Below are 18,211 nucleotides of genomic sequence, written 5' to 3'. Positions count from 1 at the left end.
TCAGCCAAACCATACCAACTCATTATTCTCAAACCATGAATATGGAACTCCGTCTCATATCATTATCATGCCACATTGATACCAACCCTTTCATGTCTCATGTCGAACCAATACCAAACTCATCATTTCAATTCCATGAATCATCTCATGCATATATCATACTCACATCAGGTTAAAGCTCATAAATCATAAGTCATACGCCCTCTCATTTCATGTATACTCATTCAATTCATATTTTAACATAGCAATACAACCAAACATGTACTTAATACCCCAAACAAGAATTCTAAACAGTACCCACACATCCTCTCGCCCAACCCTCGCTTAGGCCAGAGGCCCTCGCTCAGGTGAGAGGAGTCCTCTCGCTTAAGCGACAGGCCCTCGCTTAGGCGAGATTCGCGACAGAGGCGAATGGGTGTTTCTCGCGTACTCGCTTAGGCGAGTCCTCCCTCGCCTGAGCGAGCCCACCCCTCGCCCAAAAGTGAGGCCCCTCGCCTGGGCTGCAACTGCAACGACCCATCCTCGAACTCCCACACAAGCTCGCTTAGGCGAGTGTTAGGCGAGTGTCTCTCGCCTGAGCGAGATAACACCTCGCTCAAAACTAAGACCCTCCGCCTGAGCGAGAGCTCGAGTGCAAGCTAGGGTTGGTTCTCTGCAAGTGTCACCTAGGCAAGACCAAGTCGCTTGGGCGGGATTAACAGACCACACCACTGTTCAACCTGCATCAGCTATACGTTCGCACCCAAATAATATTTCCAGCCATCTCATACGTTCACAACAACATGCAATCTCAACCAATCACGATACAAACACACAACCACAGAAAACGCATCACACAACCAGAGGGTTCTAACTTCCCTTACCTGGGAATAATCTAGCACAAGACCTTGATGCCGAATAGAGGAACACCACAGCTCTAGGAAAGGATTATGGAGCTGGAAAAAGAATAGCAGTGGGTATGTTACAGAAACATTAACATTGGCTACACAATAAGACCAGAGATTGGAAGCTATGCGTTGGGGAATACTTACGTGAGTAGAACGAGGTTGAGCTAGGCTTGAATCTGGTTAAACGTTGAAACCCTAACGGAGTGACGGCTGCGACTCTAAGCACCAAGGAAGCAGATTCTAAAAGTGTAGAATGAGTGAATTAGGGCAGGCTTTGAGGTGGTTTTATCCTTTGGGCCAGCCTTTAGGCCCAATAGCTTAAAGGCAGCCCTTAAAACATTAGGGCAGAAAACTAGACCTTACACCCAACCCACATAAAAGATTGATACTATTTTGAATCTAAAATTTTAAGATAATGAATCTTCAAACCTTACATGAGTTTATGGTTCATTTACTATCATAAGCATTTACTTGAAATATCAATTTTGATAGAAATATTTGTACACATTTGTATAGAAATTAAATTTGGTTTCAATTTGGAAAGGGACAAAATTGCAAAACTTTTACAAAAATTAGAACAAAATTGAGACAAAAATTAAAATATTGGGACCAAATTGAGAATAAACAAATGACACCTGGTATAATAGTAATACGTGACACTATCACTATCACATGGCACAACGTCAGCTTGGCACGTGGCAAAGTTTTAATTTTTTAAAAAATTTTTAAAAAATAAATAAATAATTCAAAAAATTCAGGAACTGACACGTGACACCCCATTTAACATTGTTACTACACTACTAACGAAAAGGATTTGATTACATCAAATTTTAAAAAATAGAGACTAAATTGTAATAAAAAAAATTGAGGGACCAAATTGATATTTTGCTACGAAAATAGAAACAAAAGTATAATTTAACCAAAAAATTTGAAACCCAATTATATTTAGATTAACAACATATTTAGTGCATAAATTATGAATAGACAAAGCAAGAAAAAAAAAGGGTGTTTGGTTGTGTAAAATAAGAGAGACACTGAAAAGAAGATGTCTGTTGAAAGTTTTGTGTGCACATGATTGAAAAATGGAAATGGAAAGTAAAAGTGTAGCGAGGTTGGCGTGATTTACTCCACACGAACGAATGACCGTTCAAAGTGGCTTGCATGTCGTCGGTTTATTCTGTTTGCGCCCACTCGTTGTTGACCTTTCAAAATACATTTTCTTCTCTCCCTCTCTTTCTCTCTCTCTTTCTTTCTCTCCCTCCTTCTCTCCAATCTTTGCATCTTCAATCCCTGCATTTCTCCATCATCGTCACCCCACTTTGCTTTCACCTTCTTCTTATGGTTAGTACCCTTCGTCTCTTCCATTCTTTTTCCGCTTATGGTTATGTATGATTATGTGATTATGGGAACGAATTTTGCAATGGGTCAGGTCTTGGGTGGTGTCGAGTGTTGGAAGCATGGCATACAAAGTGGACCATGAATACGACTATCTCTTCAAGATCGTACTCATTGGAGACTCTGGTGTCGGAAAATCCAATATCCTTTCCAGGTTTACCCGGAACGAGTTTTGCTTGGAGTCTAAGTCTACCATTGGGGTTGAATTCGCAACCAGAACATTACAGGTTCTTTTTCCTCAGATTTCGAAAAAACATGAACTATTGTAAAGCATTGCTCACAACATGTTTGTGTTTTTGACATATACATACACAGGTGGAGGGGAAGACTGTGAAGGCACAAATATGGGACACGGCTGGTCAAGAGAGGTATCGGGCAATCACGAGTGCATACTACAGAGGAGCAGTAGGTGCCTTGTTAGTGTATGACATAACGAAGAGACAAACATTTGAGAATGTACAAAGGTGGCTTCGTGAACTGAGGGACCATGCAGATTCCAACATCGTTATTATGATGGCTGGAAACAAGTCTGACCTCAACCATCTCAGAGCAGTCTCTACCGATGATGCTCAAAGTCTGGCTGAGAGAGAGGGTTTGTCATTCCTAGAGACTTCGGCATTGGAGGCCTTCAATGTTGAGAAAGCTTTTCAAACCATTTTGTTTGATATTTACCAAATTATAAGTAAAAAGGCACTCGCTGCACAGGAAGCAGCTTCCACTGCTAACATTCCTCATGGGACTACCATTAATGTCTCAAATATGTCTGCTAGTGTCGAGAAGAAATCTTGTTGTTCCAATTAAACTTGTAGAAAACACCAGGAACAAGGGACTATTTTTTTTTTTTTTTTGTATTTGAAATCGTAGAGGACATGTCTAATAGTGTTACCTTCTGCTACATTTTCTGGATGTTTTAGTTTTTTTTTTGGAAGTCATGAGAGGCTGGTCTCTAGCCTTCGAAAAATACAACAGAAAAATGAATAGATATGACAAGTTTTAAAATTTTGTAGTCCTCATTCTTAAATACATGCATTCAGATTTCGGTGTTTGGTGGTCTTAATGCATAGTTTATTAGTAGTAGCCGTTAAGCAACTCTAACTATAGTTTCGCATTAGTCTCTTCTCTTGCATCTTATTCCTTTGCATATCTGTACATATAATTTTGCTTGAAAATCTTTTATTTTCTGATTCATTGCTTCTGCACTTAATTACCAACTACTGAGCATTGAATTAGAGAAAAAAAAAACAATTTTATGAACAAAAGCAACAAAGTAAAAAGGTTTTATTGAAGAATGTTTGTGATTTTAAAAACACAAGTTATTTAATACTTGTGTTCTTAATTATTAAAAATATCTAGCATTGTTTGAATGCTTCTCATTATAATACTTTATGTCCTTGATTACCATTCAATTAAAATATACATACATATATATATATATATATATATATATATATATTAGAGTTGTCAAAACGGGTAATTTAATCCGACCCGACTCGATCCATCACGGGTTGATGATTTAGTGAGCCAACCTAATCCGGCTCACTTTTTAGCGAGCCAAAAAAATTCGAACCCAACTCGGCCCACCACGGGTTAGCGGGTGAAACGGGTTGGCTCACGGGTTCACTTAATTAAAAAAAATATTATTTTTTTTACTTTTTTTTTCAGTCAAAACTAAATTGTAATTCTAATTAAAATTTAAATAACCTTTAATACAATCGAAATACAAACCAAAATAAAAAAAATACAAATTATTTATGTGTTGGATAAAAAACAACCTAACATGACCCAAATGTAAAACCCAACTTAATAAAAAAAATAAAAAACACTTGTGTGACCCTTTTATTTGCGAGTTGGTGAGCCAATCCAGCTCATCACGGATTCAACTCAGATGAGCCGGGTCAAAATTAACCCGTATTGAAATTTATAAAAAAATTTCAACCCAACCCGGTCCGAACCCGTAATAAACCGGATTGACTCGCGGATTTCAACCCATTTTGACAGCTCTAATATATATATATATATATATATATATATATATATATATATGAGGTGGACAATAATTTCATTTGATTGATATGTAAAAATGTCGCTACTTTTTTTATTTACATACAATTAAAAAATGTTTGATTTGATATATACGGAGGGTCTATTCTTGAGAGAAAAAGTAAACTCAAAATCTAAGCCTGAAAGTAAACTCGGCATTCAGAATAATTTATTTCTCGCTATGAATAATATTTTTAAGAAAAAACAAACATTCTGAAGTTCTTTGATAGAATTTAAGCTTATTCAAATTAGGATGTCTAAGACCTGAATCAATTTAATGAGTGACTCAATTATTCTAATTTAATCCAAAATGTCGAATCAATAGAAAATATTAAGGTCAAACATACTCCAATCATTTTTTTCAATCCAGATTTATTAGACATTATTATATTTTTGGAAAACATGGGGTGTAGAAAGCAATTGGCCAGTGTCAAGTCTTAATGGACACAGTACCAATTGGTTGAGAAATGGAAGTTCAATAATGTTCAATTAATGCGGGACATATCTACAAGTTATCAGTCATATATATTGTTCTATGTGATAGGAATTAAACTTATAGTAAAGATGAAAATTAAATTATTTTTATTCAAGAAATGAAAATAAAAAAAAATGTTTTTTGTATGAAGTAAAAAAAAGGTTATTAGGAAAAAAAAAAACTGAAGTCATCAAACAAATATTTTTTTCTCCGTTGGTTTAGATAAACATTTTTTTAACTTGAAATTACTATTCCTATATAGATATTATCATCGTTAGTTGTGGAATATCTATTAGCAGTATTTTTCTGTGTTGTTGGAATATATGCCACGGATCTTAAAAGTAAAGAATAATAATAATGGTAGCTAAAACGTTGTTTTTCCTAATAAAGTATCACGATTGATACCTGCTCCTTTTGCCTAGGACCATGAAATTACTACTAAAAAAATACAATTAGCATTAATGATAACCCACATTTGCAAGAATACAATCCATTCTCATAGATATGGTTCAATAATATAAATCTAAAACACTTTATTTACGAATATTCAAATGCAAAGGTATAGGATGCACGATAACGCAAACCCTTCAAAAAAGCCAAGAAAACAATTTGTTAATTAGATTCTCTAGTTAATCATATCCAACATGGTTGAATTGGACTTGTCCAATGTTCTGATAAGAAAGTTATTATAATTAATTACTAATTTTAATCGAATATTATTTAGTGTGAACCACATTGGCTAATTTTTTATAGCATAATCTTTTTTTATTCTCCTAATTCCACGGTTAAGAGAATACACATGGAAGAAACGCAAAAGGAAGTGCTGACTATAAAAGCAAAATTCGATTATTTGTTACTCAAAGAAGAAGAAGCCAAAAACATAGTGTTTGTTTACTTTTGAGCACAAAAACACACTTCTCTCCCCATAAAAAAAAAAAAATCCTCTCAAGGAAGGTAAGAAATGTTTTCACTCTATCAATTTGGCAATTTTTGCATCCTTTTGTTAATTTGATTTTTCTTTTTCTTTTTATATGAGCTCTTGACTACTTTTTTTTTCTAAAAAATCTTATTATTATTATTCTTCCTTGAGGCCATGACCTTCAAAAAAAACTACATCAAAGTGATCATATATATGTTTTGTTATTTCTTAGGCTTTAAGCTGACAATAAATGATAATGGAATGAAATACGATAGTGAAGGATATTACGGATTGGTCTCTCATGCATGATCAAAATAATTTATAAGAACAATCATAGTCTTTGTTATAATAAAGACAACATGATTATATAATGATTGTGATACTTACCGTAATTATAACAACAATTATAGTAATAATGGAGATGAATAAGTTTGAGAAAAAAAACATGCTACTTACGATAGTTTATATGTAATAATTAAGGTTTGATAGTTTTATCTTTATGTTTTATTTAATATATCAAATTTTTTAAAAGCAAACTTTAATATTTTTAAAAAGTAACTAATAAATATAATATTTATCATAATTTAAATTAAACATCATAAATTTAAAATAAAATTTATACATTTATTTACTGTATGTTTATTCACTATAAGTTTAAATTTTATTTTGTTAAATTTGTTCAAGTACGGTACAATAATTGAATTACGTGGTATGAATAACATGGTAACTCATATATTATATTACACGCACCTCAACCCTATCCCTTATATTGTGAGATGGTTTTGTAAGTTTTAAGTCTAACTTAACTTCACACAATCAACTTGTAGATGATTACATCCACTTATATATTGTGAATTGGATTTATATCTAGTCGATATAAAACTTCTAACATTATTTACATTATTAAAATTAAATTAGCAACGTATACTAATATTATTATACATTATATTGATGAATATATTATAATAAATTAATATTATTACCAAAGACATTATCAAAGCAAACTAATTAAACATCAGAATATTACCTTCCAATCTTATAATCTCATAACAACATTGAAAGAAATACATGTTTGATATTTATTAGTACTACTTCACACTATTTTGAAGGGAGATTATACGCAAGTGAGAACCTTGGAGATGTATGTTAAATTATTAGCTGTAATAATCTCCTTTTTTAGACCACTTCAAATACTTATTCATATATTATTTTGTTGATAAAAAAAGCAAACTAATTTATATTTAACGGTACCAAATTATTAATATTATCTGTATAAATTTACTGAAAACAGTATATATATTATCAATTTTAATACTATTGCTATTCCTTATTTAACCATAGTAAACAAATATATAGGGTAAAAGTGGAGATAATATAAAATGTTTTCGTATTTTTATTAGTATTATTACTTTCTCTATATAGATATATTTATAAATATCCCTTAAATTATAACTACAAATGTTCTATAACTCAAAACAATATATTTAAAAATTTTCAAAAACACTAGAAAGAAAAAAATAAATCTTCGCAACTTTGATTCTCTGTATGCTATTATATGTAGAATGCACTGATCTTCAATCTTGAATACAATTTTATCAAAATAGTAATACAATGGAAAAAATATTGTATATTATTCATCATTTTTAAATGGGTATATTAGGGGAATTATTTCCGTTATTTCATACCTATAAATATATAAGTGTAACAAATTCGATTTCATATTTGCATAAATATATAATAACTCAATAAATAAAAATCACATCTTATAGTAAACTTCTCATATTCTTACACTAATACAATAATTTTTCTTTAAATCACTTTTCTTAAAAATTATATAAATAATTTATTTTTCCTTGATTTCTTAATGATTCAATGTAGTTTTTCACGCTCAATATCTTTTAGAGGATTTATTAAATATATGTTCAACAAATACACTCCAAGTCATTGAAAACATTATTGTTAAAAGTCAGCCTTAGTTTTTTTTTTTTTTTTTATGTCATTGTAATTACTTAATTATTTGCATATGTCATACAAAATCGTAATACATTTTTTTTTTAACTTTCCATATCTTCATTTATATATCAAATCATCAATGAATTGAAATATTCTTTTACATGATAGGTTTCGTGTTTAATATTAAACAATATATCATCTGATATGCATACAACACAGATCACCAAATGTAATATACAATTGCATATAACATGTATCTAATCATACAATTCAAAATGTACTAATACCATAAATTTATCTACCTAGTACTTATAATTTGAGATCTAAGATAAAGATAATTTATTCAAAGATGATGTGATAGGTCATATTGTCCTAAACTTTCTTCACTTATATATTATCATTTTTATTAGAAAAAGAATGACACATCATCTCAAAGTTTAGAGAGAAAATAAAAAGAATATCAAATAATAAAAAGTAATTAAATTTTTATATAAATAGTTATAATTTATATACTAAAGATGACTTAAAATTTTATTTTATTTTTCTATATTATCCCTTCTGCATGTCAACAAAACTCGGTGTTAGAAATTATTATAGCTTTGATGCTTACTACAAAACATAATAAAACATTTCTAGACAATAAAAACATTCATATGTTAAATTATATAAAAGAATTGTCATAATAATTTTACGATATGAACCAAGTGCTTATCAGAAATACTAATTCTATCAAGAGTTAAATCAAAATTTGATGTTTGTTTGTTTTACTTACTATCGAACTGTTATTGGATCGTCTATTAATATTTAATCTCACACATAAAATATATATATCTTAGTGTGAGAAAGTGTTAAAAATTCCACATCAAATAAAAACATATCCTGAATTAGTTGTTATATCTTTTTCCTTTCCTTAAATTTGTGGGAAATAGTCTAAGTGTGAGTCAAAGTCTCATATTGAATAAAATACACAAAATTAAACAGTATATAAGAATAAAAACTCATAACACTGTTGTCTTGAGGTTTTAGAGTAAAAATGGTTCAAATACTTTATATGTGTATTTAGCAAAAATATTTTTAAATTTAATTAAAATTATTAAATTAAAGATAAGAAAATAAAAATATAAAATATGAAATTATAAAATATGTACTAGAACGTACATGATTCCTTACCAAATTGAATTAGTTTACTATAATAAAATAATGCATTTACTTGTTTATTAATGTCTAATTTCACGCTTGAGAAAGTGTTAGAACTCCATATGAAGTAAAGATAAGATTAATCTAGAGAAGTTCACATCTTAGTTAAGAATTTATTTATATGTTATATTTAATGGATATTAATAACAAATTGGTAAGGATAAATCTATAGTAACTAATATATAATGAGTTTTTTTCAGTTCATTCCTCTCAACATAACCTTTTCACAGTTGTGACTCCTGGGATGCTGTCCTTTTGAGAAGTCCATTAATACAGAACCTGTTAAATAACTATTCTCTTTACTGCATGCATTCAAATGTCCATATGCTTACCTTTTACTTTTGTCTATATAACATTCATCTCATGGAGGATCTTTTACATTGCACTTTTCATTTCTAAAGATGGAGCAAGAAATGGAGAAGGGAAAGGAAAGTGAAGAAAAATGGGTGCATGATGCATCTGTCGACTATAAAGGCAGAGTTCCTCTCCGTGCCTCCACTGGTGTATGGAAAGCCTCCTTCTTTGTCCTCGGTAACAACCTTCTTCATATCAGTTTATGTTTTCTGTAATCATTTCAACACTGCTTTTTCTTCATTTTATACCTCCATTTTACGGGTTCTTGGTAGTCGACAAGAAGCAAGCTACAATAAAAATGTTTAATATTTGTGTTTCCCTTATAACTTGGTGATTCTGTTTCAATTTGGAACAGCAATTGAATTTAGTGAAAGATTGAGCTACTTTGGAATAGCCAATAATCTCATCTCGTACCTTACAAAAGTGATGCATGAAGACCTCAAAACAGCAGCCAAGAATGTAAACTACTGGTCAGGAACAACAACCCTGATGCCTCTGGTTGGGGGATTTATTGCTGATGCTTACACTGGTCGATTTTATATGGTTCTGTTCTCCGCTTTTGTGTACCTCATGGTAAATCTCCTTTTCTCCTAATGTACGGGTAAAACTAGCATCAAGTACTGTATTATATAAATGGTATAAAACTCATTACATAATTGATTTTTATGAAATTTAATTAAATTTAAAACATATTTTTAAATATGACATCAGAACTAAAAAAAAGTTGTTTCAACAAAAACTACTACAACTAAATGAATTAGAAACATCATCGTATAAATAAAATTTGTTATATTAAGTTAAAGTTGAATTCTTCTTACCAGCACATAACATTTTATTATACTCTGTAACTTGTACTTTTATAATAATCTCAGTTCTTGATGTGTGAACCAGGGATTAAGCCTTTTGACGATGTCTCAATTCATCCCAAGTATAAAGGCTTGCAACAGTAGGATATGCCAACAACCAAGGAAGATTCATGAAGTGGTTTTCTTCCTTTCCCTTTACTGTATCTCCGTGGGCACAGGAGGATACAAACCATGCTTGGAAAGCTTTGGAGCTGACCAATTTGATGATGATAACTTGGAAGAAAGGAAGAAGAAGATGTCTTTCTTCAACTGGTGGTACTTTTCACTGTGCTTTGCATTGCTACTCAGTGCAACAGTGGTTGTTTATGTTCAAGACTTTGTCAGCTGGGGAGTAGCTTGCTTAGCCATTACTATTATTATGGTTATCACCGTCATAGCTTTCTGCGTGGGAAAACCATTTTACAGGTACAGAAGGACAGAAGGAAACCCTTTAACACCAATTTTACAAGTCTTAGTTGCTGCAGTAAGGAAAAGAAATTTGTCTCTTCCTTCAAATCCTGCTTTATTGTATGAGGTCCCAGAGTCAAAGAGGTCCCAGGGAAGGCTTCTAAAACACACCAGCAGGCTCAGGTGTTTATCACACATGGTCTTATTCAGATTCATATTAATACTTTTCGTTGTTAGAAATTAAGGAGTAGATAGTGTATATGTCTAGTCTACTAAATTTATTCATGGAAATTAACGCAAATCAATTCAATTAATAGGTTTCTTGACAAAGCTGCAATAATTGAAGATAAACATGCCGGGCGGAAGGAGAGTCCATGGAGATTAGTGACAGTGACAAGAGTAGAAGAAACAAAACTGGTTCTAAATTTAGTTCCCATATGGCTAACATCATTAACAGTTGGAGTATGTCTGGCTCAAGGCACAACATTGTTTGTGAAACAAGCAGCTGCAACGAACCTAAAGATAAGTGAGAAGTTCAAAATCCCAGCAGCTTCCATGGGCTCTGTTTCCGCGGTTGGTACCTTAATTGCTGTCCCAATATATGATAGGATTATTGTTCCAATTCTTCGGAAAGTGACCGGTAATGAAAGAGGTATGAGCATCCTTAAGAGGATCAGCATCGGCATGGCATCATCTGTGATTGTGATGGTTGTTGCTGCCTTAGTAGAAGCAAAGAGACTAAGAATGGCTGGTAGCCACCATACTATGAGTGTGTTGTGGTTGATACCCCAATACTTGATCCTTGGGCTTGGAGATTCATTTTCCCTGGTTGGTTTGCAAGAGTACTTCTATGAGGAAGTTCCTGACTCCATGAGAAGCTTAGGAATGGCTCTGTTTCTCAGTGTGCTTGGAGTAGGATTCTTCTTAAGCAGTTTTCTGATAACAATAGTGGACAATGTGACGGGGAAGAATGGTGAAAGTTGGATAGGGAAGGACATAAATTCAAGTCGTCTAGATAGGTTTTATTGGACTTTGGCTGTCATAAACGCTTTGGTTTGGTGTTTGTTCATGTTGGTCACAAGAAGGTACACTTACAAGACTGTACAGAACAGACCCATGGACAAGGAGTGTAATAGGAGTGATGAGGTGGAGATGGTGGGTTGAGGAACCAAATCTTTATTGTATTGTTTCCAATTATGTTTACTGGGTTTGAATTTGTTTAGCTATTGTCGCAGTATTGCATGATATAGTCTCTTAAATTTCTTAGCCGTGTAAAGAATTCTTCTATTGGAGTTTGTTGGAAGTCTTTATTGTATAGAAAATACAAACTTTATCTCACAAATTATTAGAATTTGTTGGAATTCGACTATTAGAGTTAGACTTAACTTCCTTCTTAACATTTCTTCTGCAGTCCATTCGGGGGCATTGAAAAAATGTTAGCTATATCAAGGAAGAATTACAACACCAATTGAAATCTGAACTCAAATAGTTGCCTAGAAAATCTTTCACGAGACTCAACGATCAAAGAAACAGTGGGGTTGTGTGCACATGTGATTTACATAGGGACATTAACTCTGGTCTAAATATTTAAGATTGAAACTTGTAAAAATAAAATATTTTACTTTAATGCAAGATTGGACTCACTCAAAAAATTGAGGATATCATGATTCAAACATGCTTTGTGATAAATAGAGTAAATTTTACTCTATTATATGCATATAAATTTTACTCCCGTAGATTTTGATCACAAAAATATCATTTAACTTGTTTCGATGATATCTAGTTCACAAACGCATCATAATACATAAACTAGTAGAGATTTAAGATAAATATAAGTTCATATATCACATTCAGGCAAAACAACCTACATGTGTAACTAGATAATTTTTTTTTTTTTGAGATTTAAGATAAATATAAGTTATTCAAATGTAACTAGATAGAAAAGGAGAAAATTTGAGATATAGAATAAAGATAATTTATTCAAAGACATGATGTGGTATATTTGGGTTGTTTTAAACTATGTCGTCTTACATATTATCATTTTTTATCAGAAAAAAATGACACATAATCTCAAAATTTAGAGGGAAAATGAAAAGAATATCAAATAAAAATAAAAATAAAAACTGAATAAATAAAGTTAAAATTTATATACTAAAGATGACCTAAAATTTCTTTTTTCCATATTATCCCTTCTATACGTCAACGAAACTCGGTGTTGAAAATCACATGATAACTTTGATGTTTATTTGGTCGTTTTCTGTAACGTCGTTTCAATCATTAACTGAGCACTATACTTGTACACAGGACCATTTTAAACCTTCGATCAAAATGAGGACCATTTTAAATATTTTGTCAAGCTGAGGACCATTCGCAACAAACATTACGAAATCAAAAAGATATTTAAACCTAAAATTTATTATGTGCATTTATATTATTATTTTAATTACTGTATTTAATTATTTTAGCTTTACTATAAAAATGATGATACTAAAATACATTTATTATTCCTTAACGAGTGTCCTTAGGCCACTGGTATTTACCATGTTAAAGACATATGATGTGCTTGTTGTTTATTATTTAAATCAGATGGTATTTATTATTTATCATATACATGTTATTGTATTTATTAAATAAATTTTAAGTTTCATTTACAAAAATAAAAAAATAATAAGTATTTAGAAATATTATATTATTTTTTCCTATTCTTTTATAAGATAAAAATCCAATCCAATGCAATTCAATAATATAGTTAGAATCGGTTTAAAAGTAATTAAAAAATTTAACTTTAATATAAATATATGTATAATAGTTATAAAAAAATATAATCTTAGTTTAGAAAAGAAAAAATATTGCATCATCTCGAAAAAAGAGAGTTAAGACTAGATTAAATAAAATAAACGTATATAGGACTACATGTCGAGTGATTATAGTGAACATACATGTAATCCCAACCCAAATTGAATTAGATTCCTATGATAATCTAACATGTTATATATTAAAGGATATTAATAACAAATTGCAATAATAAATGTATAGAAATTAATATATGACTCTTTTTTTTTCAGTTCATCGCTTTCAACATAACTTTTACACACTCCTGGTATGCTGAGAAGGGAAAAATTAAGAGAAGCCAAGCTGTTGTGTTATCCTCGGAAGCCATATTTGTGTCCTGTTATAGTTCTATTCCACATTGACTTTGTACTCAGTTTTATTACCACCATTAATACAGAACCTGCTAAATATCTAATCTCTTTACTACATGCATTTAAATGTACTGTACTCTCTACCAACCATATGCTTCCCTTTTACCTTTGTCTATATAACATCCATCTCAGGAAGGATCTTTTACTTTACACTTTCCATTTTTAAAGATGAAGCAAGAAATGGAGAAGGGAAAGGAAAGTGAAGAAAAATGGGTGCATGATGCATCTGTCGACTATAAAGGCAGAGTTCCTCTCCGTGCTTCCACTGGTGTCTGGAAAGCCTCCTTCTTTGTCCTCGGTAACAACCTTCTTCACATCAGTTTAAGTTTTTGTGTAATCATTTCAACATTTCTTTGTCTTCATTTTATAGCTTTATTTTCATCATAAACTAACAGCAGGTATTCAAGCTTTTAAAAAACAAGTGGCATGTCCTAGAAGTTAGTAACAAGTTTTCAGCAAGAAGAGTGTTAGCACACTCTGTTACAGTTACTGTAACAGCCGAATGATTTTCAAAACAGTTTTAGAGAACTTTCCTCTTTTACGGGTTTCTTGGTAGTCGAAAAAGAAGCAAGCTACTATAAAAATGTTTAATATATTTGTGTTTGCCTTATATTAGCACGTCATGACTTGGTGATTCTGTTTCAATCTGGAATAGCAATTGAATTCAGTGAAAGATTGAGTTACTTTGGAATAGCCAACAATCTCATCTCGTACCTTACAAAAGTGATGCATGAAGACCTCAAAACAGCAGCCAAGAATGTAAACTACTGGGCAGGAACCACAACCCTAATGCCTCTGGTTGGGGGATTTATCGCTGATGCTTACACCGGTCGATTTGTTATGGTTCTGTTCTCCGCTTTTGTATACCTCATGGTAAATTCAAATTATATTATATAGATAAGTGGAAAACTTATTATATAATCGATTTTTATGAGATTCAGTGAAATTTAAAACATAGTTTGGAATATGTCATCGGAACTAAACAAATAGTTTTTTTAACAAGAGCTATTACAACTAAATGAATTAGAATCTTCATCTCATAAAATTTATGAGATTAAGATGGAGTTGAATTCTTCTAACCATCACATTGCATATTTTATTATATTTCGTAACTTACACTTTTACACAGCCTATATCAATTTGATAGTGAGTTGTGATGAAAAATGAAGCTCATTTCTTGATGTGTGAAGCAGGGATTAAGCCTGTTGACGATGTCTCAATTCATCCCAAGTATAAAGGCTTGCAACACTAAGATATGCCAACAACCAAGGAAGATTCACGAAGTGGTTTTCTTCCTTTCCCTTTACTGTATCTCCTTGGGCACAGGAGGATACAAACCATGCTTAGAAAGCTTTGGAGCTGATCAATTTGATGATGATCACTTGGAAGAAAGGAAGAAAAAGATGTCTTTCTTCAACTGGTGGAACTTTGCACTGTGCTTTGCGTTGCTGCTTGGTGCAACAGTGGTTGTTTATGTTCAAGACTTTGTCAGCTGGGGAGTAGCTTGCCTAGCCATTACTATTATTATGGCTATCACTATCATAGCTTTTTGTGTGGGAAAATCATTTTACAGGTACAGAAGGACAGAAGGAAACCCTTTTACACCAATTTTGCAAGTCTTAATTGCTGCAGTGAGGAAGAGAAATTTATCTTGCCCTTCAAATCCTGCTTTATTGTATGAGGTCCCAGAGTCAGAGAGGTCCCACGGAAGGCTTCTAAAACACACCAGCAGGCTCAGGTATTTATCAGTCACGGACCTTGTCAGATTCATATTAATGTTTTTCGTTGTTAGAAACTAAGGAGTAGATAGTGTACATGGCTACTAAGTTTATTCATGGAAATTAACCCAAATCAATTCAATGAATAGGTTTCTTGACAAAGCTGCAATAATTGAAGATAAACATGCCGGGCGGAAGGAGAGTCCATGGAGATTAGTGACAGTGACAAGAGTCGAAGAAACAAAACTTGTTCTAAATTTAGTTCCCATATGGCTAACATCATTAACAGTTGGAATATGCGTGGCTCAAGGCACAACATTGTTTGTGAAACAAGCAGCTGCTACGAACCTAAAGATAACTGAGAAGTTCAAAATCCCAGCAGCTTCCATGGGCTCTTTTTCAGCAATTGCTATCTTAATTGCTGTCCCAATATATGATAGGATTGTTGTTCGAATTCTTCGGAAAGTGACTGGTAATGAAAGAGGCATCAACATCCTTAAGAGGATCAGCATCGGCATGACATTATGTGTGGTGCTGATGGTTGTTGCTGCCTTAGTCGAAGCAAAGAGACTAAGAATGGCTGCTAGCCACCAAACTATGAGCGTGTTGTGGTTGATACCCCAATACTTAATCCTTGGGCTTGGAGATTCATTTTCCATAGTTGGTTTGCAAGAGTACTTCTATGAGGAAGTTCCTGATTCCATGAGAAGCTTAGGAATGGCTTTGTATCTGAGTGTGCTTGGAGTTGGATTCTTCTTAAGCAGTTTTCTAATAATCGTGGTGGATCATGTGACGGGGAAGAATGGTGAAAGTTGGATAGGGAAGGACATAAATTCAAGTCGTCTAGATAAGTTTTATTGGATGTTGGGTGTCATAAACGCTTTGGTTTTGTGTTTGTTCATGTTGGTCACAAAAAGGTACACTTACAAGACAATAGAGAGGAGAGGCATGGACAAAGACTGTCATAAGATTGATGAGGTGGAGATGGTGGGTTGATGAGAGTGCTAAGGTTCAACTCTCGCTACCATCTTCAGCTGAACCAAATCTTTAATGTATTTGTTTCCGATCATATTTTCTGGGATTTGAATTTGTTAAGTTATTGTATCAGATTACCCAAGGTATTAGATGATATATTCTCAAATTTCTTAACTGTGTAAAGAATTGGGCTATTGGAGTTAACTAAGCGATGAATGCAAAATCTATGATGACCCAAAAACAACTAAACGGGAATTTCTTCCTAGAAAACTAGCATAACTGTCACCAGACTCAATAATCAAAGAAACAGTGGATTCTATGTGTACATGTGATTAATAGGTGATTTTCCGAGAGATTTATTACAAATAAGACATAAGCCAAATGTATATAAAATTGACACTAACTTTGGTCTATTATGTCAGGATTAGAGCTAGACTTCTTATGCATCTTAATGTTCTTGAAGGGATACAAATTCCAGAGGTTTGGATTTGTGTGCCTTTATCTTCTTGGGAAACAGGTACACTGATAATGAGAGTCGTCATCGCGGTGGAGATGATAACATCATAGGCCCACTTTCATTATGACAATTTTTCTTTTCAAGACTTCACTTTTAGCTTTGCTTCTGCTTTGTATTTCAGGAACAACAACCATTTATGGTTGTTAAGAGATTTATTATAAGCTGGAATAACTTGTCATATACTTTCAATCTTAAGTTATTATTATTATTTTTAATCTAAATTCTAATTACAAATTATTCACTTTAATAGTAATTGCTTTAAAAATCAAATTAGATGTCATTTTAATCCATTGACAATATTCTAAAAACTTTTAGACTATATTTGTTTGAGATAAAATTTTAGACATAAGAGTAATTGAGCATGAAACATACTTACTTACTACTTATCTCTTCCCAGCTTTTCACTTCTGTAGAGACGGGCGTTTTATTATTTGCTGTATAATAAATTATTTGAATGAATATTGCTTTTATAAAATTAAATGTAGTTACTTCTTTTAACATCCCATATAATAGCATAATTACTAAAATTTCAAATTGATAATCATAAGCATAGAGTACTAATATGTAAGTCATCCAAACTGAAATACAAATTTATACATAATAGTTCAAAGAAACTGAAGTTTTATAAAAAACGAAGGTATGTATATAAGAATTCTACATATTAGCTAGACAAGTGCATCATCCTGAACAAGTCTAATTATAACTTCTCCATCTACTCACACCAATTAGGTAATTATCTCAAACAAGCATACAAAACGAGACAAAACACAGAGAAAAGGATAAACTAATGCACAAAAAAGTTTGGAGAGCCTTGATTTCCCTTTTTCCTAACTAAGAACTGTTCCTGAGAGACATGATCAAGACACATCATTGGAACCACTGATCAGCATAAATTCACAAGGAAGACATAGAAGCCACATGCAAGCAAAAATCGCTCACATGTATGTATAAGGATAATTGAACGAGAAAAATGAACAGAAGACCAACTTACTTAATTGGAGAAATTGATCGAACAAAAATGAAGAGCTCGCCACAAAGATCGTTCTAGCAGTTTCCAATACTCCTAGAAAAGAATGGGAGGATTTGAGAGAGATGATGTATTTATAAATAATAAAACTCGTTTATAAAATCTATATTTATAATTTAATAATTTAATATTAAAATAATCAAGTCTCATTATTTTAAATTTTCTTAAAATATATTTTTCAAAAACAAAAAAAAATGAATTTTATTTTAGTTTTAAATAAATATTCATTTTAGCTCCTTGTATTTTAAAAAAATAAAAGTATATGTTTTTAGTTAGCCTTAATTCAAAACTACAAAAT

At 32.0% G+C, this 18,211-nt stretch overlaps 2 protein-coding genes across 2 annotated transcripts; both read left to right on the top strand.

The window, feature by feature from the left end:
- The first annotated feature begins 2,058 nt into the window (after positions 1–2,058).
- On the top strand, positions 2,059–3,243 carry LOC114180511 (ras-related protein Rab2BV-like). The gene is made up of 3 exons (XM_028066825.1): positions 2,059–2,228; positions 2,317–2,509; positions 2,598–3,243. The coding sequence occupies exons 2-3, from the start codon at positions 2,345–2,347 to the stop codon at positions 3,081–3,083; spliced, it is 651 nt and encodes a 216-aa protein (XP_027922626.1). The 5' UTR covers positions 2,059–2,228; positions 2,317–2,344; the 3' UTR covers positions 3,084–3,243.
- A 5,854-nt stretch (positions 3,244–9,097) lies between these two features.
- Positions 9,098–16,574, top strand: LOC114164279 (protein NRT1/ PTR FAMILY 5.7-like). Its single transcript, XM_028048889.1, has 8 exons — positions 9,098–9,397; positions 9,576–9,793; positions 10,112–10,656; positions 10,791–11,508; positions 13,851–13,974; positions 14,332–14,549; positions 14,870–15,414; positions 15,544–16,574. Exons 1-8 carry the CDS (start codon positions 9,268–9,270, stop codon positions 16,388–16,390), a joined length of 3,345 nt encoding a protein of 1,114 aa, XP_027904690.1. The 5' UTR covers positions 9,098–9,267; the 3' UTR covers positions 16,391–16,574.
- Positions 16,575–18,211: the final 1,637 nt, after the last annotated feature.

This window comes from Vigna unguiculata, chromosome 1, assembly GCF_004118075.2.
Source record: "Vigna unguiculata cultivar IT97K-499-35 chromosome 1, ASM411807v1, whole genome shotgun sequence".
NCBI classification, from domain to species: domain Eukaryota; kingdom Viridiplantae; phylum Streptophyta; class Magnoliopsida; order Fabales; family Fabaceae; genus Vigna; species Vigna unguiculata.
The sequence above is the reverse complement of the archived record's forward strand: the minus strand, read 5'-3'. Positions and strand labels throughout refer to the sequence as shown.